The 24,698-nt window shown below is 40.2% G+C and overlaps 1 protein-coding gene across 6 annotated transcripts in view; it reads left to right on the forward strand.

The window, feature by feature from the left end:
* LOC6633184 (lachesin) overlaps positions 1-24,698 on the forward strand; it is a 237,208-nt gene that overhangs the window by 80,156 nt on the left and 132,354 nt on the right. For 5 of the 6 annotated variants that reach the window (XM_070206971.1, XM_070206972.1, XM_015170512.3 and 2 more), the window contains exon 3: positions 11,217-11,834. In XM_070206971.1, the coding sequence (XP_070063072.1) occupies positions 11,684-11,834 (151 nt within the window). In that variant the 5' untranslated portion in view covers positions 11,217-11,683. Of the gene's footprint in view, positions 1-10,889; positions 11,021-11,216; positions 11,835-24,698 lie in introns of those variants that run through there. The other variant, XM_070206970.1, reaches the window with a different exon arrangement.

The raw sequence follows: 24,698 nt of genomic DNA on the forward strand, positions 1-24,698 counted from the left end.
GCGTCTGGCACTTGCCAATTGTGTTGACGTGCTTTGCATGCCAGCCGCACAGCCGTTCGGTTATTGAATTTCGTGGGCCGTCGGTCGTCTTATTGAATTTCGGTCCACCGAAAACAACACGCAACATTTTGACGCCAACTAATATGTGCGCTAATTGCTTTAAGCCCGACACAAACCCGAAAATGGCCGCAAAAAGTAACCCACGCATGTGGCACTTCACTGTAGGCAACGCTTTCAAAAGCGCCATTAAAAATTGATTTATTTTTAATTATCAGTGACGTGCCGCAAAATAATAAATATACGTGGAAATTTATTGCAACGTCAACGAGCGACAAACCAGAAATGGGCCCAAACAAACGCGTCCGAGCGCAAAAATTCCTTTTGCTTGCGTGCGTGGGCAGGCACCCCTATACATATGATTCCAGCTTAGTATATTGAGAGCATGCCATACACTGAGAAAAACCTCCGTTGTTCCTTCAATTCTAAATTTAATGTAAAACTATGTGTGTGTGAAGCAATGAAATTCCATCTAATTATTCGTAATTAAGAAAATTCTATACGTACACTTTTAATTAAAAACTTGACATGAAAACGATTACCTTTAAAAAATATGGAATTCAAAGTAAGCAGCACAATGAGGACAATTTTACAACATTTTATTTTATACAATAATAATAATTATGTCAATATTAAAAAGGTTATGTTCTTAATGGCTTTGTATATTCTTTAAAATCTCGCTACACTACTTTTTCGCTCAGTGTATACAACTGTATGCATATTGCCAGCATGTTTTGCTTGTTGGAAAATATTTATAATAAAACCATAGTCATACGCACACTCGCACACTCGCGAACTATTTGGCGGCATATTTAATAGACGCTTTGCTAATTTTAATGGGTCGACAACATAATTTTGTTGGCTTTGTTTTTAGTTGTTTTTGTCGTCGTTGTTGCTGTTGTTATTGCTGACTGTTGTTGCAGCTGTCGTTAGCAGCAAAAATCTGCACAAAAATGCATTCAAAAATTTTATTATCATAGCTGTTGTCGCGGCTGTCAGTTGCCAACATCGAGACGCCATGACGCCCATCATCGTGTGTTGGCCAACAAGCAATTTTACTAATTTATTAACTAAACCAAACAATTGTAACGGCAGCACGCAAATATTTGACCAAACCTCCCCCCTCAATGAAGTAATATACAAATCAGGCGAAAATATATGTACGTAGTGTGAGTGTTCCACAAAATGCTTTCGCCCTAATTATGTTGGAAAATAAATCGGCAAATATTAACTAAAATTTGTGGAAATATAATTTTACACTTGACACAGAAAATGTGCTCTTTAATGCACACGCACACATATTATATATATAATTTTATAGACCACACACCCCTGTTCTATGTTTTTTGCGGCTGGACGCATTTAATGAATTTTTCATGTCATCGTCCGTTGGTTCCGGAATTGTACGGCAGCAGTTTTAAATAATTCAATTCTCAACTTTGCTTACCGCATTTCCATTCAAATCAATTTTTGATACACCAGTTTTTCCTTTTTACATAGCATTTTTTTCTATATGTGCGCCGCAATTTGAAATTGGCGCAAATGTATGCAATTTCTGGGTACAGCAACGAAATTGTTGAAAAATTATGTATCGCATTTAATTTTGGCTTTCATATTCTCATCCGCTCAAATATGTGGAATAATAATTTATTTACAGGCTTTTTCAATGTGTGGCTGAATGGCGTCGTAATTGATACGCTAAACTGCTAACGTTGATTATTACATTTACATGGAAATGCATAAATGAATTGCATGCACAAATATCAAATAAAATACGTAGGAATGCGCTCGCAAAGGGTGTTTGACGACAAAATACCCTGTAGTCAAGTGCAGAGTGTCCAAATTCTTGTCTAATGACGCTTGTTCCAGCTCAAATTACCCGGTGCATATGATCGACAATGTGTTGTAGTTTATTTTGGGATTGCTATTAATACAAATTTATTCACCACGAAAGGTGCCTCCCAAACCGTCATGATTGTAGCTCTTCAACATTTCAAGTTCAGATTGGGCAATTGTTTTGAGCAAAGGGTATACAATTGTATAAAGAATAATTTGTGAATTCAAAGGATATTGTATTTTATATTTTGAATACTCTGATTTAATATTAACAATATGCACTAATTTTTGATGGCTTTATTTCATATTATGGAATAATATTTTTTATTATTTACGTTTTATGGCTTTGGCCGAATATAATGTGTGTTAAAATCTTTGCAAATGTAATTCAACATTTTTTGGATATTTTGTAATTTATGAGAAGTTTTCACATAAAATGCAAAAATCTCGGCAACAACAACGACAACAATACGTGCCAAGGCAGAAAAAAGGTAATTAGAATTCATGACACGTGCTATGAAATATCACACATACGCAGTGTGTGTTGCGTGGCGAGTATAGCTAAAGGCAGGCAAAGTCACAGCTACCTAAATGTGTGCCAAGTTGATTTACGATTTTCAGATATATATATATATATATGTTTTTACACATACACACACACACACAGAGGAAAAGCAGCAGCAGTGGCAAGTAATTTATGACAATGCGCTAGCCGCAAAAACTTGGTTGCTGCAATCAAAGCCAAATGGCTAAGGCCAAGCCAGAAATCCCATATAAATGTCAAGAATCTAACGATAGATGCCTCAGGCAGCGGCAGTTGCATTAGTTCTGCTGCTGCTGCCGCCGTTGCTGATGCTGCTACTCTCAAGATGGCAACAGTTGCTGTTGCATTAGCTGTTGCTGCTGCTAAACAACCCACAGCTCCAATGAGGCAGCCAGCAAAAGTGGCGCATGGCTGTTGTTGTTGTTGTTGTGTGGTGAAAATTTATGCAGCTTTTTCATGTTTTACTCTGTTTGTGTGTGTGTGTGAGTGTCGCTTGGTTGTGCCGTGGCTTTTAATGGCGTGAAGTCAACGGCGCGTAAAACAGTCATGAGGCATCTTAATAAATTACTTTGGGGATTTTGGTGCACAATTTTTAATATTGCTCGCGCCACGCCAATGTTTACAGCCCAGCCGCGCCAGACGACGTCATGGCTGATGTACAGCCACACACACACACACACACACACACACACACACAGAGAGAGATATGCATATAGTGCATAGGTTGCTGCCGCAGGTCGTGTGGGTGCACGACAGTTGCTTGACATTTCGAATTTAATGAAATTTATGCAATTTTTCTTATTTGCCAAATGCACTTCAGTCGCGTCGCAGTCAACGTCAGCAGCGATGCGGCAAAGTACAAAGCAATGCATCAAACGGGTGGCATATGGTATGTGTGTCTGTGTGTGTTGGATGTATTGGTGTGGGTGTGTGAATATTGCACGGCTTCAGTTTGACTACTTAAATATATAGACAGTTATATATGACAAATGCATAAACTCAATCTACAAAGCTCAAGCTGATAGCTTATCAGCAACTGTTTTTCAAGACAATCTTGAAGGTAAATCTAATGTTAATATATAAACAACTTTATAAGCAGACATATATAATATTCTTTGCAAGGTCTTAGATATTTATCTCTATACATAAAATTGTTTATCCTGACTGACTGCTTGGTGATCAACACCCAGTACATACTGCAAGAGCTAGGAAGTTGAAATGTTCAATATATTTACCTAATGAGACGTAGGTGCACGCTAAGTATCTCGTCTCGGGATATACTACCCGCAAGCCCGATCGGACTTAACTTTTCCAATTCATTTAAGAGGGGTATCGCACTTATTGGAAAATCCTTTCCCCTTTGGGTGTCGTTTCGCCATCAAATTAATTTTGAATGATTCTACATAAAAAATCATTTGAGGCTTGTGTTGTTTAAATAATAGTTGAATACTTTGGTGCTTTTGACTTTTCTAAAAACATTTAAATATTCTACCGAAGAGTTTGCGAGCAATTTTGTTTTTAAATTAAGAAGCTATAAATTTCGGACTTTATAAATATTTAATTTAAATTTGGGCGATTTCCCACTTGGATAATTAATTTAATATTTAAAATTGTATATTCATTTACAGTATATCTCAAGCTCAATAAAATAATGAGAAATATTCAAAATGTTGTATATTTCGAGTGAAAGGTTTTAAGCAAATATTTTAGCATTTATTTATTTGCTGCCAGCAAAGTCTCGTGTTAAATCTTTACGATTTGTACCTCAGATATTGCATAGATCAAAAGCATGTTGTTACTTGTTCTCTGTCAACATATTATATTTTCAGAGGACCAAAAAAAAGCAAATAAAAGAAAAGTTTTCGTTTTATTCAACAAAACGTTGTTTCAGTCTGAATGATAACTGTTATTTATTTTATTTTTTTTTTTTTTGCCTGTAAACATTTTGAAAAAATGATTGAATTTTGGCCTAAAATTTTACATATATGTATTTTATTAAATTTTCGCATTTCTTTTGTTTGCATCCATTTGACGAGCACCTTTCTGAGTTTATTAAATAAGTTCTGAGCGTTGAGAGTTTGTTTTATTTCAACAACTTTGGCGAATCTCTGACAGGCGGGGGAGAGGTAGGCCGAACTGAAAAAGTTTGCCGGTAGCTGAAAATTTAAAGCCAAGTAAAAGTTAAGGTGTGGGAGAGAAAGAAAGCAGTAGAGAGAGAGAGGGAGAGCGAGAGAGATAGAAGTAGGAAGAAATAAGGTGAGGAGTTGAAGGAGAGAATTGCTGAGAACTTGTTGCTCAAGCCATGGACTCGAGGTCTAAAGAGTTTGCTGGGGTCGTGCCTAATGATGATTATTTCTAGTCCATGCCCATTAAGAGCAACTCCTTTGTTGTCATCCCTATCCTCCTGCCCGCACATCCACGCCCAGCACCACCAGGGACAACATTACGTTTTCATTGTTGGGCAGCCAAGCGCAATGGCTTTGGCTTTGGCTTTGGCTTTCGCTTTGGCCGGCTCTGTTTTTCCTGGCTTATGCTTTCAACGGATTTTGGCCAACGGCTGGCCGCAGAGAATGCTGAGAAATGTCGTCGTGGTGTCATTTGGCATCGACATATAAAAAAATTGCAGCTTACTTCAGGGCAAGGACAACAGCAGCAGCAGAAGCAACAACAACAACAACAACAACAGCCTCAACGGCTAATGCGCTCGTAGCTGCTAAAGACTTGCCAGCCAAGTTAATGAAACCAATAAATTAATTTTAATGATTGCACACACAGATACTCGGACACTCATACCCACACAAAGCTGCACAGAATACACTCGGAGAAAAAAAATCGTTAGAAACAATGAAAGCTCTGGTAAAGTAAGACTCTCTTTAAGTTGGTCAAATATCCCTTTTCTGCCCACATTCTTATTGACATAATTCCAAATTTGGAAAAAAGAATAGAATTTAGAATAAGAAATGGATGAGAAACGGATAATACTTTTTTAAAGGATTTGCATGAACCGATTGCCTTTATCAATGTAAGCGCTGAATGTCTTCAATTTACGTTCAGATTTGATACTTTTAAGATGAATGTTTTTGATTAAGTAGAATATTTTGGCTAGTACTCTCGAATAACGGGATTGTAGAATGGAATCTTCAAATACATGCTTTTCTTAGAATTACTGTTCACTGTTACTGTTCAGAAGATAAGAGATTCTGGCAAACTACCTGGTTATTTCTCTTAGTGTGCGGTGGCAGGCGGCCGAATGTGAGGTGAGCGTGCACTTGCGCTGCGTCAGCTAGTGTCCTTTTTGGCGCTGCCTCCTTTCTGAGGGCGTGCCACTTGCCATAAGTAATTGACAAAATCTTAATTAGTGCTTGGCATGTCCATTGAATGGCTTCCCGTTAGTTGTCGAGTTTAATTAGCTATCGCCGCTGTCACTGCTGTCGATGCTGCTGCTGCAGCAGCTGCTGTTTCAATTTAATCAAATTAAAAATGCCCAAAAGCGTATTCTTCCTTTTGTCCTTCTGTCTGTTACAATAGTTAATTGTGCATATTCAAGGACAAGCACTTGGATTAAATCAATTTTTTAATAACTAAGATACAGGCCAATTAAGTTAGCTCTGTGTGGGTGTAAATGGATGAGTGTCAGTGTCGATTTAATCAATTGTACTCAGTGTAAGCGCAGACTATGTATGCGTGCGTGTGTGTTTGTGTGTGTGAGTGTGTGCGTGCTTGCATAGAAAATAAACTGCTTGCTCTGAAATTTTCCACTTGCACTTGCCAACTGCCACTTGAGGCTATAAACTGTGAAGAGCTCTTTCGGCTGCAGCTGCTACGACTGAGGCAGCTGCCCCATTGAGTGTCCTTGAAAGAGACTATAACTGGCTGCTCTGTATGTGTGTGTGTGTGTGCGTGTGTGCGTATGTGTGCATAGCGTTTATCTAGTCAGCCAGTTGCCTACTTGCCTGCAGCTAGAAAAACGGTGAATAATTCAACTCAAACCAAGATGTAGAAATTTATTGGACCAGCTTAAGTTCTATGCTATACGCAGAGCTTTTAATTTGCGGCACTTGATAAGCCTAAAACTACAGCTTTTAATTATTAAGACAAGTTGGGTGCGGTTATCTCTGAGTTGGTATTAAGTCGAGCTGGTCTCAAAACGGATTACCAATTTTCTGCACAGTTGTGTCTGCGAAGTTGAGCACATTAATTTTAATTATTCGTTAGAAAATTAAAAAAAAAAAATGAGATTCCAAACCGGGTTCATTAAAGTCTTACTCGTCATATAGCTTCTTTATGAGAACCTACTTTTCGATCGATCGTTTCTATCGGAGTAATATGATTTAATGGTTCGATCCGGACGGATCCGGAATATGTACCTATGCAATCTGAGAGACTAGTTGATGTAGAATACATATAGTTTTGAGACCGGTGACTTTTCCTTCTAAGTGTTACACCTATCATGACGAAATCAGAATACTCTTTACAAGAGCAAAAAAAGTTCAGCACAACTTCAATCAATGTTAAGTTTCAATAAATGAGCCACAAATCACTGAGAAAGTATGCCGAGACAGTCTTGACAGACAATCCTGGCTACATCAACCTGTCTATTCATACTGATCAGAAATATATACACTTTGTGGTCTCTGTAATGTCGCCTTCTATGCTTTTATCATTTTTAACTGAAATATTAAATGCCCTTTGCTGGGTTTTACTGAGTTCTGCTCTACCATTTTGCGGTAAGTCTTTCCGGCCTTTAAGTTCCTTGTTGTCAAAGTGTCAAAGTAAGCTCGCTCAGAGCAAAGGGCTTAAATTAAATTAATTGACGAACACTTGTAAAGTAAATTAAAATTGCCCGACTCAGTCGCTGACTGACTGACTGACTGAACGGCTGGCTGGCTGACTGTATGTGCTGCTGTTGCTGCTTCTTCTTCATTTGGCTGTTGGCGTCGTTAAAGAGATTACAAAGGGTCAAAGGGTTAGCTGCGATTGCTCATAATTGCCTGACGCCTGCGGCCAGCCCGAATTTTCTTTTTCCATTGATGCTTTTTTCTTCTTGTGTGTGTGTGCTATACAAACACCATACACACACACACGCGCACCACACAGCTGACATTTGCTTGTCAAACTAATTAAATTTTTGGCTGGCCAGCAGCAAGAGCCAAATTGGCGCCTGGAATTGGTAATTACCAGGGCTGAAGTGCAACTCAAACACGTAAAAGAAAACAAGGCAGAAACGAGAAACCGACTCCAAAACGGACCGTGGTCCGCAGTTGATGCTGCATCAACTCCTGCTGCTGCTACTGCTGCTGCTGCCGCTGCAATTAGCCAACAGTCGCACTGACAATCAAGCAAAAGGCAAACGGCGCCAAGCGACTGACAACGCGTGCATGTCCTTTGTGTCCTTAGCTATAGAGTGTGGGTGTTGCGGGTGCTGCTGCCTAATTACTTGTAAGTTGGCGAATTTGTGGCAAGGCGTTTGTCCTCCAGCAACCAAATTCAATTTGGCCCCACACTGCGGTCAGTTGGGCAACAGTTGCAGCCATATCCATGTCCCACGCCCAACGCCCAGCGCCCACCTTCCACGCCCATTTTCATGTCTGCCGGATGCTGACATCGCGCACATGCACATCCGTATCCGGTTTCCTGTAGCGACAACGATAACGACGCCTTCTTGATTGCCAGCGCGTAATTATTTTTTAAGCACTTTGTCTCCCTGCAAAATTAGACTTAACTAAGCCAATTTTTTGGCGTTCCATTTTTTTTTATTCGTTGTTCGCTATACCCTCTATCCATAGAAATATTGGAAAAAGTATATTATAAAGTTGTGAAAATATGTGTTATTCAATTGAACGGATAGTAGTTATTATGAAGCATACATATCTCATTTGAAGCAAGGCTGAAATAATTTTAGCATAGGTTATTACTGGCTGTTGTCTAGGATATCCCATCTAATTGAATTCATTGATCTCTAAGAACTTAGGAGGTAGAGTAAGAAAGATTGCTACGTGAGTTCCTGTATGCCAAATACTAATTAAAATAAAGACCCATTTGGGATATTTCGCCCTATTAGCCTGATATTGAAGAATACTGAATAATTAAATTATCGTAATATTCTATGAATAATTCTATAATATTCTATGAACATAAGAAATGTGTCAAATTTTTTGTAGATAAATATTTATCATATTTAAAATACTTATTCTCTTATATCGGTCTATACATTTGTTTTGATTCCGAAGGCTCTTATGAACTAGAATATTAAAGATTGTTATGTGTGTTCTCATATGTCTGAGTCTGATTAAATATGACTTCAGATGTGGCTGCTTATTTAATTATAGGGTATATACTAGTGTAGCAACTGCGACTATGCATTTTGAGCTGCCTTTTTTTTTTTGTCAGTTTGTGTGGATTGTGGCAAAATTTGACTAGCGGACCACGAATGCCCTGGGTCACACACACACACACACGCACACACACATCCTATTTGTTGGTGCTGTCGGCTCTCTTGGTTTCCATTTTTTGTGCTTCTTCCTTTTTTTTTTTGGGTTTTGTTTGGCTGCTTTGTCCAATTAGTAACAGTTTGGGTTACGATTTCATTTCTTTTATTGTGCCTCGTTATCCTTTTTATTTTGCCAGCGCTGGCTGCCGCCTGCTGCCAGTGCGCAAATTTGATATCCTTGTTATGGCAAATTGTTGTATGTACTCGTACAATTATTTTCGCTGCCGTCTCGTGTCGCTGGGGTATTGCGTGTGCCGTAACCCGCTCCAGCAGTCTTTCTCTATCTCAGATCTGCCTCTCTTTCTCTCTCTCTCATTGTTTCTCTCTCTCGCTCTTTGTCTCTGTGGCAATCGAATTGTATTTATGTTTATTTATGCTGTTTGAAAAAAAACGTCGCTGCACTCAACGCTGCTGGCTCCTAGCGTCCTTGTTCATTGTCCTGGCGTTCAATATTGTCGCCCCTTCGATTATTTATGATGCTCGCTTGCAGCTCGCGCCGCACTCCCAGCGGGCCTGTGGCCAAGTTTTAGTAGTCATCGTTTGCCCAGTAATAAATTTATGCTTTTTTATTTCCTCCTGTCATAATTTTACCCTCAAATAAACACACACACTTACACACACATGCGCTTATATAAAGTGCTTGGGCATTTTTCTTCGCCTCGTGCAGCATTTTCTTTGTGGCTCCTCCTAAGCACCGAATGCTGTCTAAAAATTTTTCCAATTGATAAATTATTTTATGGCAAATACACAAATTTTCTCATACGCATGTGCTGTGTGTGTGTGCGTGTGTGTGTGTGTGCGTGTGTGTGCGTGTGCGGTTTCTCTTGTTGTTGTGGTTTGGTTTCCGATTTTCCCTTTGGGTTGCCTCCCATATTTTAAGACTCTTTGGTCTTCGCTTATTTTCCTTGCACATAAAAAAACTCTGCATGGGCTTATGTGAATATGTGTACATAAGTAATATCCCTGTGTATTCTTGCATATTTCCGTCCATATCCTTTGGGCCGGTCCTTGTCATTGGCACGAGCTGCTCAGCCGCTCAACACACACTCGACTCCTGCTGCACAGCTCAAACACATAAAATCAATCATATTTGCTGGATATTTTCTTGTTTATTTTTTTTTCTCAGTTTTTCTTTTGCCGTTTTTTCTCTGCCTCTCATTTTGTTCGCCCCCAACTTGTCTTTATCGTTGTGTTTTTTTTTTTTTGTTTACTTGCGTCCCAATTTGTTGCTTCGTTTGTCTTTTCTTTGAGTTTTAGTTTCCTTTTTTTTTTTTGTTAGCGCCTCAAGCTTTACTTCCAACGACAGCTTTAACAACTAGCTCGAGATTAATGTGACGATATAGCATATAGGGTATCTGGCAGTCGTTCCTGTGCTTGTTTGTGCAAAATCTAACAAATTCGAATCAATTTGTAAAGCATTTAAGTTCTTTGCTATGCGTAGACCTTTAAAAATATGCAACATTAATTTTAATAGAATTGTTTATGGATGGAAGGGGGGCTAGTATATGAAATGTGGGTGTGGCTGGGCGCATGCTGGCTAGCAAATGATGCGCAGTTAGTTTATTTTTTTGTGTGTGTCATGCATGCAGAACTGCCATGTCATATTAAATGTAGAGGCAGCCGGCAAAAAAACATAGAGAATGGAAAAAAAAAAAACAAGAAAATGCAGAGCAAATCCGAGCGAAAAGCCGCGCCAAATCAAAGCCAACAATATTTTTCAGGATTATTTCAGTTGGCTTGCCGTTGACTGCACAAGCAGAAAGAGATAGTTAGAGAAAAAGTGAAAAAGAGAGATTGGTGAGGGGGGGGGGGGGGGGAGTGGGGAGAGAGAGAGACAAGCTGGGCCATGCTTTGGTGACACACCAAAAATGTTGTGTTCCCAAACATTTTCTGTTAATTTGGCAGCGTGAGCTGTGTTTTTTTTTGGCCCGGCATCGTTTAGATTTTTTTACGCTTTACTTGAGTTTTATTCGTGATACAAAAAAGCAACAAAATAAAAATCAAAAACAGTATAGAAAATACTATAAACTGCAGCACCCCTCGCCAAACGCCGCTGCAGATATGCAAAACGCAGCGCGCACATAAATTTTAGGGTTTGCTCTACGCTTATTTGCATAGGAATTATGTATTTGGGCACAACGGCTTAGCAGCATTACACAACACACAAATTCACATACAAATACACACTCACACACACACACACACATATATACTCACAGCACACGGCTGTGGACATTGTGGTTATGTGGAAAAACTAACGCATATATTGTTTTTGCTTCTATTTTGCAGCTATAAATTTGAAACGCCCCAGGAAAATGCATTGCAGCAGAACAAGCAATTAAAATAGAGACCGAAACCAAAGCGGAGACTAAGGCTGAGGCTGCGATTGCAACAAGGAGTTCTTCTGCGAACGAGTCCTGCCCTGAGTGTCGACTGTTTGGTCTCGCCCTGTGCTAAAAACCTATTTTGAATAATTAAAATTCAGTAAGTGTTGCTGCTGCTGCTGCTGCTGCAACTTTTGCAACAATCTGCAGGCGTCTGTAACAAACACAGCAACAACAAGAACAACAATGATATAATTAATTCAATGCACCTGAATACTCAAGCTTACACACGAAACTCCTTCAAATCCAATTGAGTGCAACAGCCGCAAGTGCACAGCCACAAAAACAGCAGTTAGAACAACTGCAACAACAACAACCACAGCAAGAACCACAGCTACAACAACAAGTAAGTTTACCCAAGCCAGCTGTAAAATGGCGGCACACCGGTCAATGGCAACAATTAGCCAATGCAAGGACAAGCGAAGACATATCCGCAGAAGGACACAACTAACCGAGTTCCTGCGCCGCACACTGCCCATTGTCATCATCGTCATGCTGATGCTAACACAGCACTGGGAAAGCGGTAAGTGGTAGAGCGGTACCTTAAGTTATCCAGCTTTCAAAAACAATCACATATGCTCAGCGAAGAGCAGTCAGCTTACCCGAAATGCCAGCACACAGCTTAGAGCTGAGCGCGTGTCGTGTCGTGACTCTGCGTTCTTGATTACCTCCGGTGCCTATAGTCCGATCCTTATGTCTTTATGTTGGGACACCATCACATACAAAAGTATGTGTATGCCCAAGTGCAGGGCTTTTCCAATGAAAATGGGGCTTTACTCAGCTGGCCAAAAATTGAAATATTGGTATATATATAAGTGTGTAACATATGAATAGCTACATATCAAGATTAGTGTCAATAGATCTTAATATATCCAAGCTATGTTTCAAAGCGAAAGTATAAAATTCAATTAGTGGAAAGGGGTGAAAATTCGAACGCAATGAAATCAATTTCGCATACTCTACGTGAATAAATGTTTCAAATAGCAAGTCTCTAGATGAGTGCATTAATTCAGACAGAGTCGTCCCCTCTCTGCACGTTAACCACAAGATCAGATCAGACCAAATCGATTTGAAATTTCTGAAATCTGAAATTTCACTTTATTTCTTTTCTGTTTGTCAAAATATACCAATCCAACCATGTTAAATCAGAACTTTGTTTAGCTTTAAAGCAAGTTACTAAGGAAATTTATACTTTTGTATAAGTTTTTAACTTATTTAAGGGGGCTTATTTATGGATTGTTTATGATGTTGTCCACTCCAAGAACAGGTCGAGTCGAAAAGTAACACATTATGATATTACTTTCTCAATAAGCAAAGCAGAAGGAGATAGCGAGATTATCTTCTGCATTACAAAGCTTCAAATGTGCGACAATATCTTCTTGCGACAAAAACCAGAAATATGTTCTTAGCCTTATTTTGACTTTGAGAGTCGCGTGCGTGTTTAAAATTTGCTCGTAAAAAGCATCCACTCTTTTCCATCTCAGGTATCCCAGTTCTCAAGTCAACCGGCATAAAGTTGAGCTGGAGATGGGCAACCGCTAAGCCATTCAATTGGCAGTTCTACAAATTGTGCTGGGCACTGGATAGCCTTGGCAATATCCTTGTTGAATTAATCTCACTCGGGCAGATAAATATTTCAAAAGCGAAACTTAAGCAATTAATTTCGCTAATTGCTTTTCTTCGCAACGTTTTTGTTTCGTGTTGCGGCGGCGATGGAGTGGCTGGAGCAGGGTAGGCGGGGGATCTGGCTGGTCGTTGAGTTTTGCATTCAAATGCATTTCAAGGACTCAACTTTGGCGCCGCACAAAACTCAATCTGACATTTATGCGAATGTCCACGGTATCAAATAAGAGTAATGACATTGCAGCTGCCCTTAAGACGAGCCACAGGACGACGACTGAGAAGGAAACCCAGGGCCGCAAACGAAGGATCGTCTTGGGAGCTGTTGCCCGGCTACACAGACAGTGCAATGTCCTTTTGGCTACTCAAACATTCCAGTGGCTATTAGTATTCATATCTTGACTGAACTTAACTGAAAGCTTAAACTGCTGCCAGCCTCGGCGTGCAGTAGGGCTAACGTGGAAGGCGGTGGGAATTGAATGGAAGGGTGCGAGGAGAGGACGTTTTTAAGACCCTCTGCGCGCGTTTTGCATGCATTTTCATTTTGTGCTAGAATTGCTGAAAAAGATGCAATTAAATATTAGGACAAGGGGTGTCAAGCTGCGCATGGAATATTCGAGTCCTTTTTTGCTATCCTCTCTGTCTTTTTCTTTCTCTCTGCCTCTTTGTATCTCTCTCTCTGTCTCTTGCCCCCTGCTTCTTCTCTATTCCTTGCGGTTGCAGCTGCTGTCAGTGGCAAAGAACGCATTATTAATTTATTTTTCCCCAACTTGCAAGATGAATAAGCAAAGAGCAAAAATTTTCCACGACTGACTACGCTTTTACTCTCCAGCAAAATTTTCTATTTAAATGTCGCTATGCAGACCCCCACCCCGCCCTTCCAAATGCCCGTGGTTCCTTCAATTTCGCTGCTGCCAAGTCATTTTGCATGCAGTTCTGCTTTGACCAAGTTAACTGAAGTCGACGTGCTTCGACATGGCCCAAAAACGGTTCCTCAATCTGCTGTCCATCAGTTGGCTTCGATCGTGTGATGGCTGTGCGCGCTGTCTCTCTCAGTCGTGGCAGCAGCACCGCAAGGAAATAAAATCCAAAAGTGAATAATGAACCGCAAATAACTTTACTTTGTGTTGCCAAGTTTGCACAGCCAACCATCCAGCGCTACCCAGCAAGACCCAGCAGCACCCAGCTGCACTCATCAGCAATTCCACCACCCACCCATCAGCTAGCGGCCATCCGCCATTCGAATTGCATCCGTTTCTAACCAAATCCAACTTGCCGCCTCTCGTGCAGTTGTTTCAATTGCTGCGGGACGTTTGTCTGTGCTATCAGCCAGCAGCAGCAGCGACAGCAGCAGCAGCGACAGCAGCAACAGCAGCAGCAACAGCAACAACAGCAACAGTTGCAACAGAAGTTGTTTCAGTGTCGGTAACAATTATTTCGGTTTGTAGCTAGTTGAGTTGAGTTGAATTTGGTTTGGTTTTTAGTTGGATTCTTTTTTTTTATATTTTGTGAATACCCTTGAATCGGCTACTTACATTTTTGTAAGTTGCGCATTGCAGCATAATTATATATAATGATGATCTTTATCAATAGCTTTATGTGTTAGTCTCCCAGTTTTAAATCTTATTCGATGAACTATGCCGATATATATGCATTTAAAGATATATTAAACTAGCCCAGCCATATATATATATATAAATATCATAAACTTTTCACATTCTGAATCAACATTATAGGACCAATCGGCGTGTAGTAAAAATACTACCTAGTATAAATTAACATATGTTGCTTATATGCTAGGGTATTCAATGTTTAGCACTCTAAAAGATAACTATTCCAAACTTTTGCTGTTTCTTCGAATATTTGCATTTCCGACTGCAGCTCCCAGTAGTCTTTGACCACACTCCAACACCAGGCACCATCCAGCACTTGAAGCTCATCATTTGGTCTGCTGATGAAGTGCAAATCGTTTTATGAATATCAGCTGAAAGAGCGCTGCGAACCGAGTGTATTTTATTTAAATATTTGTGTCACAAATCGCACGCGTTGGTTTATCTGTGCATTCGCTGAGCTTTTGGGGCTGTCTAAACCCCAACTAATCAAGTTGACATAGGTTTACCTGCGAGCTACCTGGCAAAACTTTGACAAAACTTTCGATTTTCGAAAACTTTAGCTAGCTGTCCCAGATAAGAGTTCAATGGAACTGAAATTTATTAACTGCTTTGCCAGCACATGCAAATAAATCAGCAAAAAAGAACACAACACAAAAGTAAAAAACAAAATACATTTAAAATAAAAATGATAAACCGAAAACTTTTGAGGAAGGCGTGTTTGAGCAAGGACTGAGATAAGCCAAGTCAACCGTTAAAGTTACGCCCTCAAAAAAACCTCAAGGATATTGACATGTGACTAAAATGCCAACAAATGTAAATGCAAAAAGCCTTCGAACGCAGGGGGAACTTCAAGAGTTGGCACACACTTTCATATACAGGGTATTTGCAGTGTATATATAGCTTATGGGGTGTGAGCTGCTATACCCTTTAAGTCTTATCGCTTTCCAAGAATTATTGAGTGTGAATGTGTTTGCGGGGTATTTAACGTATTTGGCATAATGCAATATGCATCAGAAAGCTTACATTTTAAATAATTTACGGTATATTTTGATTAGGCGAAGCTTATTAACCACTCTGCTTATTGTAAGACTGATTAAACTGTAAGTAAATTTAAATTTAAAGGTACGCAACAAAAAACAGCTATGTATTTTAGACGCTGCAAGCCCGCGAAACTTGTTATTTCTAAACGATATTTAACAAGGACTTTAAGAGTATCTGCTTTAGATATGTAAGTGTATTTACAGTTTCTTGAAGTACTTTGACTATGGGCGATCTTATATGTCTTTAAGTTGATTTGGCAGTCTTAACAGGGTATCTTTTGGCTAAAGCTAGCTCCTGATTCGTATATAGCATGCATTTATCAGCATTTCCCAATGATAAGCGTTATTGTCAAAATGCTTAAAGGGTATCATTAGGTCCATCATGCATGTGTATTCATGTATAACAAGCGATAGGCATTCAATTTAATACTTCTTAAGCATTACCACGCGTTTATACGACTTTCTAAATCTTTACCTTAGCTAATCTAAGTCTTGTCGTAGGTCTGCCTACAGGGTATTATTAAGTCGCTTACTGTGTGCAGCATTGCAGGCACTTGTTGTAGGTGCGGCTGTGTCAAGTATTTGCACTTGCGCTAAGCAAAATTTACGCGCATTTGTTTGTACGACTCCAGAGAATTGCTCGGCGGCGTTTCGTGTTCAAGTGAAAATCGATGAGCTGTAAGTGCGTGTGTGTATGCGCGTGTATGTGTGCGTGTGTGTATGCGTGGGCATGTGTGTGAAGTGTGCGTTACGCTATTGCCATTGTTGTTTGGCCACAATGTTTTCTTTTTTCCGCATCGCATGGCTTTTTATTGCTTTTCTCTTGCTTTTTATACCCTGAACTCATTGAAGATCGTTAAGAAGGGTATCATGTTTTTGTGGAAGTATATGTAACACGCAGAAGGAAACATCTCTGGCCTCACGCTGGAAAATTCTTTATCAGCATTAATCCAGCCGAGTCAAACTAACGATATCCGTTTGTGTAAACGCGTCGATCTTGGGGTGCAACATATATGACCCGAACATTTCAGATAGTTCGCAATTTAAGCACCGACGCGTGAAGCACAGTCACAGTGTAATTTGCGCAGCAAGTGGCGAGAGTGTATGGGTGTTTCTGTGTGTGTGTTTAGAAGTTAGTTGAAATATATGTATGGGCTGCTCGGCAGTGTGCTCAGGGTATCTACTAGTTGTGTGCTCCCGACACTTACTTGTTTTTTTGCCGCTGCTGCTGGGGCTGTCGGTTTCTGGTGTCATGAGTAAACGAGCAGCATTTGAGCAAATAAACTAGACCTGGCAACACACACACACACACACACACAGCTCTACAGACGCGGGCGCACAACAACAATGGCTATAGGAAAATCTTAAGCTCTTGGCATCCTGCGGTTTGCCTGCTACGTTGCCAACAAAACTCTCTCAACATCCTTGCCTCAACGTCATCAACTCCGGTTGTCCTGCCACGAACGCTACTACTAACTGCTGCCACCTACTGCCACCTACTGGCAGATTTGTGGGACTTCAATCATTATGGGCTGCCGTCTGCCACTTCAGAAAACTGCACACAAAAATCTTCAACTTTATCTCGTCAATAACTTGAAGAGCGGCCCTCCAGCCTCAGCTCTTCAGACACCCAGCGGCAACTTCTATACTGCCAACTCAACTCATGCTCGCTGCCACGCCCATAGCCTCTGTTGTCGCTTATTGATAAAAATTTGCCGCTTTACATATTTTAGTCTTGTGTGTGTGTGTGTGTTTTTTTTGGCACGTGCTGTGGTTGCATGTGGCAAAATGTTTGCAAATGATTATTTTATTGACAATTAAAAGATGAGCATAAAATAAAGCCACACACAAATCTACTAAAGGAGTGTGGCGGGAGTGGATGGGTTTCTGCAATTTGACACGCTGTAAGGAGTAAAATTTTTATTGCCATGAATGTAAGGACTTGACATTAGTCGCTTCTGTCATCCGTTTTGATGCCTGGTTCCTGAATTCTGCCAGCAATTCAAGTTTATTGCCGCACTTGGCACCAGACAATGCTCTAGCTCATGTCTCTTGGCTTAGCTCTCTCTTGCTCTGTCTCTCTCTCGGTCTCTGTCAGTAGCTCTATCCCTTTGCATTTGGGAGGTCTCGGAATAGGACAAAAAAATTAAGTGCAGAGAAGAAAATTCATGTGTTATTTGCAGCTTGGTGAAAGCTGCTTTGCGGCTGCCTGGCAACGCCAGAGACCCTTGCTAAGTAGTCCTTTTTGGTACTTGGCACTGACCACAGCTTTGATGTGCCCATTCAAGTTGCTCGTTTCTCGTCCCACTCCTGCCTCCAGGTCGCTGGCAAATCCTTTCATCTTTAATGACGAGCTACGTCCATCAAGTTCGTTGATTAGATTGATGGACACTTTAATTCCCAACGTCGGTTTCGTTATCTTTGTTTTTCCAATGTTCTCATAGATCATTTAATGGGCATTAAAACTGGAAATTTATCGATTACAATCCTTATCAGATTTATCGACTTTTCAGTGCTCACATTTAACACATCGCCAAAACGTTGGGTGATTTCTGTTAATGGGATCTGTGATTCGGTGGTCAAATGTGATTTGCTTGTGGTCAGCAGCTTGAAGCTGCGCACATTTCAATTGAGTTGTTGTGGGCAATATGTTGAACTTCCAGACCATGCAGAGAGTATCCAAATGGTGTCATTGAATATGTAATGCAAGTAGCTAACTCTTACACGATAAAGGATATATACTTCAGATTGATCAGTTTCTTTCTATTCAATAAAGAGGTGTTCATCGATAAAACAAGCCTTATTAATTTTGAGCTTAGATAAAATAAAATATTACAATCGATGGACTTGAAATCTAACAGCAAACATTTCCATTAGTTACTCAAACCTCTTTTAGCTTGATATTTCTTCCGGTACTTTTTGACACCTTCTTCAAAAATCATTAAAGCTCTTCGCTTCATCCATACTAGCTCTAGATCTAGCTGTATCTAGTTAATCGTTTGTTTTCCTGATTTTCTCTATTGTGTTTCCCAAATCTATTTAATCACTAAAATGGCGCGTCTTTTTTTGTTTGACTCATATCATTGAGTAAAATGAGTTTAGTTTAGTTCAATGCGCCTTTGATTGCATAATTTAAGGCCACAAATGGAAAAATTGTGTTAGCCCGATTAACGTGCTTTGGGCTAAGGCAACGCTCTGACTGTTAACTGGGCTAATTGCATTTAAAGTCATCAGCAGTTGCAAAAGAACCAAAACCATATTTAGTTTTGTGAACAGAGGCTACACAAACAAGTTGCTAATAAAATAAAGTGACTCTCAGACCCATTTGGTCGTCTGGCGGACTGACAGACAAACTGGTAGATAGAGGGGCAGGCAGACAGACAGAGATACAGACAGACTGCAGGCACTTCATTAGAATTTTTGTGCGTCGAGGCACTTTCATTTTGTTTGGCCGCTTCAAAAGGCCATTTCATTACGAGCCGTAGCTTTTGGCTTCAATGCGGCCCTAACTAAGTAACTGAAACGACTCTTAATGCTGGGCCAAAGGCATCGTAATTTTCATTTGCAGCGTATTAGCATTGGATTTGTCAGCTCTTCAGTGTGCGTCGACTAGCCAGCCGAAATTGAAATGCAACAACAAAAACAACCATAACGAGAAACAACAAACGACTGCAACAGTTTTGTGGCCAATTTCGTATACCTTGTACACATTGAAAATTACTAAAACAGGGTATATTATGTGTGTGCAATCGTATGCAAAAGTCGAGAACACCAGTCCAATTTTATTAGGTATATATATTCTTGATTTGAACCAGCGACTTTCTGCTAGCTAGTTTAAGAATTTAAGAATTAGCCACCTTTTAAGTTGTCATATAGGCTGAGACCCCAATTTTCCTTTAGTTGCACATCAAATTACTTGGAGCCGCGTCTCTCTTTTAACTGAAAAGAAATCATTCTTTATAATACAGGATATTTTATAGTCGAGTGCATGTTTTATTCTAGTTTTTGTTGTTGTTTTCGCTTTACCCTGATTTTTCAGTGCGCTCTCAACTCGTACATAAAATATGAAAATTTCTCACACAAAAGACTTTGTTTAGTGCAGGTCGAGCTGCGGCTGCCGGACCCACTTACCAATGGGACCCACTGCATCTGTGGTGCAAAGATTGGGCGGTGTGTGGGTATTGTGGGTGAAAGGGGCGTACGCCGGCATGGTGCCAAAGGATGTTAAAATATTTTTGCAGCTTTATCTTTATACATTTGTCGAGACGGGGCGAGCCGAGATGAGCTGTGCGGAAGATGGCTTGTCGTAAAGCAACGTCGGGATTTAGCTGACACTGAGAACTGCTCGGCTACCGGCTAGCTGGCTGGCTAGGAAGCTGCCCCATTGGGCAAGCAAAAAGATTACCTTCAGTTTTGTAACCTGAGCTCGAAGGTGTGGCCCCTGGGATGTGGCCATTTTGCGGGCAACCCCAAAGTTTGCAGCTGAAAGCAGCCCGGGTGACTGCAAGACGGCCGGATAGGAGCACCTTGATCGGGTAGCTCTTTTTGTGCCCCTGGCAGGTAGCACACACAAATGCTGCAAATTAATTTTAATGCATGTGTCAATCGGGGTGCATGCAACAGGAGCAGCAACAGCAGCAATACGTAAATCAAAGCATAAACTGGCTGCTAAGGGGAGTTGCTGCTTATCGGCGTTTAATCTCTTTATGATAAAATGTTTATTTTCGGCGACAGCAGCAAAACCACTTGGCTCAACCACTCAGCCAGACGGCCGCCTGTTTGTGGCTGCAATAAATTGCCAATGCCAAAGTATTGCGTGCTCGCTAACACTTGTCACACGTTGCCTGCCACTCGCCGTTTGGTCGCCGTTCGCAGCTCGCCACTCAGAAGTTTCGCATTGCCGTATGAAAGATAAATTCGCTGATAAGAACTTTTGGGCTGAAAAGCGGATTGTGTGTACAGGCTAATTTAAGTTCAACGCCAGCTGTCGCACAATGGCCGTAAACGAGGAGGGCGGGGCCCAGCAGCTAGAAGCCGGCAGCTAAAGAAGTGCTCGCATACAGCTGCTGTTGTTAAGGCGCGGCGACTTTATTATTATTATCCTCGGCGCAAAAGTGGCAATGGACCAAGGACATGGACTCGCACATAGATACTGGGCCGCGTGGGCTGAGATGGGCGTGGCCTCCACTGGCAGTCCAGCTGCTTCATTTCATATTCAGGAGCTCTTTTATTTCTGCGTTACAATTTCCGTGCAACTTTATAAAAAAGCAAGCAATCATTTGGGTTTTCTTTTGATATTTATGGATAGATTTGTTTGTAGGGTTTCACCGAAATGCGAAGATTTGTAAATAGATCCGGACGCCATGGTGGGCTTGCAAGACCTCGAATTGATCTAAAAAGTGTAAATAATCTCACTTATTTACATAAAGGAACTTATGTTAGAGCCTACGGCAAGTCCATTTATACAATAACCTAATTATTGGGTTTCTTTCACCTGTTTAAATATATGCTTACAATTTTTAATTTTGATAATTATCAGGCTAATTGATATATATTAAATAATTTAAGGACCTGTGGCTAGGCGAACCATCAACATGCATTATACGTCCTTTTAATCAAACTTTCACTTTATTGAGTTTCTCATATCAATCTTTCACTAGACTAAATAAATCTGTAGAACCTAATGCTAATGTCATGTTTTTTACTAAAACTTAAAATGCAGTATTTTGTAACACCCTGTAGCTCTTAAATAACCAAGCGGGTAAAAAAACTTGTAACAGCGGGTGGAGTAGTTCTCTGAACTTTTATTACAAACTAACATTGTAATAACATTATAATAACAGGTAACTCAGTGCAATTAACATCGTATCTACTAGTCGTTCAGTCTTTGAATTATGAATTTCGGCTTTTTGGTTGGCTCACTTTGTTGGAAAAGTTGCGTTAAACAAAAGACGAGTGCAAAGTTTTTGGGTGCTGTTCGCCAATCTCCCGCGCTAATCGCCCGCTTTTCGGCTGACGGCCTCATCAGTAGCTCATCAACGTAGGCGTCTAAATTTTCGACTTTTTTTCTGCTGTCTCATTTTTTCTGTTGTTGTTTTTTTTGTGCGTTTTTGTCACCATAAATGACTTTAAAAATGCCTAACAAAGTTTTTAAATTACTTCTTGAGTGGGCAAAAGCGTCGAAAATGAAATTACTTATTTTTGTCGGCGTCCAACCGAGTATACCCCACCTCGACTGCTGCTGCCTTTCCATCTTCTCCTCCTCTTTAGACCAACTGCAGCTGTCGCCTTTCGGTGCGTTGTCAGCGCTGCTAAAGTTTTAGTCTCGGCTTATTAACATTGAAAGCTCATTATTAGTTTTTTTCGGGCGTCTGCCTGGCGTTTTTCTTAACTTGTCTTTAACTCGTTCATAAAAGTTTTGCTAAAAATTTCCATTGCATTAAGACGACGCGCAGGTGGCCATTTTCCAATATCAAATGAAGTGAAGAGAAGGGCGCGTTGCATGTTTAATGAGACATCTTCGGGTAAATAAGGAGCAGTCAGGGGGTTGATGCGAACCCAACTGGTTCAAACGAGAAACTATAAGTTCAATTTGATTACGGACCAAGCCTTGAGTCGGATGAGTCACCCGCAGAATACAAGAACCTTAATGTGAACCTTAACATAAATTAGGTTAATAGATACAATAATTTATGAAAATTTTTTATAAATAGATACAATTTTTTATTATCAGTTCAGCAAGACCAAATACAATTTATGTTCCAACTTGCTTTCAAACGTTTTTTTTTTTTTGTATTAAAATTGATTAATTTACAGCTTATATGCTGTTGATGTAAAACGACATTTCTTATTTATTATGTTAAAAATAGTTTTAAAATAGTTTTTTTTTGTTTCAAAATAGTTTCACATATAAGTTACTTAGAGCTTGATCTTAACCCGAAATTGGCGTTAACCAACTTTGGGTAGATTAATGCAATGGCTGTGGCCCAGACGACTTATGCTTTGGGAGATAAGAACAAAGACATAAATGTCTTCTTCAAGCGATGAACCAAACAACTTTTGAAAAACATTGAGAGTCCAGTAAGAAATAAATTATAATAACGGAACAGCATGCTTTGGCTAGGACTGTTTTTTGAGCAAGTGGCTTGGTTCCAGGTTCGGTTCATATAGAAAAATGATTTGGGTTTGCGAGCTGGGTGCTTAGCATATTTCTTTAAAGGCTCGGTTATTAAACCTTAACTTATAAATACATGCAACAAATAATGATTCCAAAAAAAATACCAGCTCAAACACAGTTTCCCGATCGGAAAATTTAGACTTGGCATTAATTCGAACCGAGAAACCTAGTGTTTGGCCTTGCTTGAGTGCTTGGTTGCAGGATCAAGGTTTTGTCACTGCAAGATTTATCGCAAGGTATTTATTTATGTGCTGCCTGTCGTGAACTCAAACACGCGACACCCTCTTAACCCGTGTTTAGCTTAGCAATTTGTTGCTGCAAATATTTGCCAACTGACACAGCATGCAATTGGGTGACAATTGCAGCCGGCTCGAGTGGTGGTGCTTGGGATGGGTCAACCCACCATATGGGCGCACACTTAATGATATTGACATTAAGTGCTGTCGCTGTAGCAACCCCTAAGCCAAAATCTACCCAGCTGCGTAGGTGAGAGCTGTGTGGCAGGACTTATGAGGCATGATATATACGCATCGATTGTAAACTCGGCTCAAAGCTATTGTCACTGTCAGCGGGATTGTTGTTGTTCCTGTTCCTGTTTGTGATTCTGTTGTTGCTGTTGTGTAACGAACTCCGGGAACGGCTCCGTCTCGCACTCGATGGGCCTAATGAACCATAACGCTTTATCGCCGTTTTGCCATTACCCAAGTTCCCGTCTATGTCTGTCTAAGTGTGCGATTGGGATTTAATTTGATTGCTTCAATGCCTGCCAAGTGAATGTGTGTGCGACTGTGTGAGTGTGTGTAAGTGTGGTATTAGCTTGTGATTTACTGTATTATTTAGTCTTACTTTGTTTTACCGCTTATTACTTTACGGCGCGTTCTTTTTGTATTGTGTACATATATGTGTGTTTGTTTGAGTGTGTGCTTTGTCATCGCAGACCAACCCCCGCCTCTCTGTTCGCGTCCACCCGGGCGTTGACATAAAAGAAAACTCACACGAAATCCTTTCTGCATTGATTGATAAAGTACCTTATGTGAGGATTACGGCGACATTGATTTACTACGCTTTGAGGATTTACTTTTTTCGCTCCCTTCCTTTTTTATTGCCATTTTTCGTACTTTCTTTTTGCGTGTGTGTGGATTTTGTGCAGCTGCTGTTAATTTTGCTGCCGTGCCAACTAATTGCGAGTGAAAACTGCAACAGACCTGTGCAACTTCTCATTAACTGCTGCGGCCAGTTGCGGGCAGCTGTGTGGAGAGCTGCGATGCAAGTTGTGACTAGAGGTGGAATTTGGTACCGGAGAGGTCACGAACAGACAGAATATAAAAGCACACGTTAGGACAGAAATTTAATAGATCAAAGACAACAAAAGTTTAAGTTTACCACTTTATTATTTACCATGAGCCGAAGCTTAAATTATAACTTAGGCTGTACAGATTGGAAAGAAGAAAGCATTTTGAGAATATTAAAAAAAAAAAAATTATTGATTAGGATTTGATTTGATTTGTTATAGCAAAAATCTCGAATAAAAAGATTAGAAAGATCTCCAATAGTTATAAAGTTTCTCAATAGGAAGTATTATTTGGGAATATTTCCATTTATTAATACCTTGACGCCATTCTCCCAAAAATTATATTACACTTTTACACTTTGATAGACAGTTGTGTGTACCTTCGAAAGCCCTTCAAACTATATTTAGATCGGACTTTCAAGGCCGAAGATAGTCTAGAATGCATTTACAGTATTGTGTGGCAAATGGAAGATGAAGGACAGCTTCTTTAGCCTGCGGCGTGTGCAGCTTGAATGTCTATAGAGAGAGCTTGCTTTGGGTGCAGAGGATCGCCAAGTCGGTTCCTTGCTGGCAACACTGAACACGAAAACGTCGTGCTGGGTCGTGACCTTCACAGACCCTGGACACGCGTTCCACTCTAATTGGG

Source organism: Drosophila virilis, chromosome 2 (genome assembly GCF_030788295.1).
Source record: "Drosophila virilis strain 15010-1051.87 chromosome 2, Dvir_AGI_RSII-ME, whole genome shotgun sequence".
NCBI classification, from domain to species: domain Eukaryota; kingdom Metazoa; phylum Arthropoda; class Insecta; order Diptera; family Drosophilidae; genus Drosophila; species Drosophila virilis.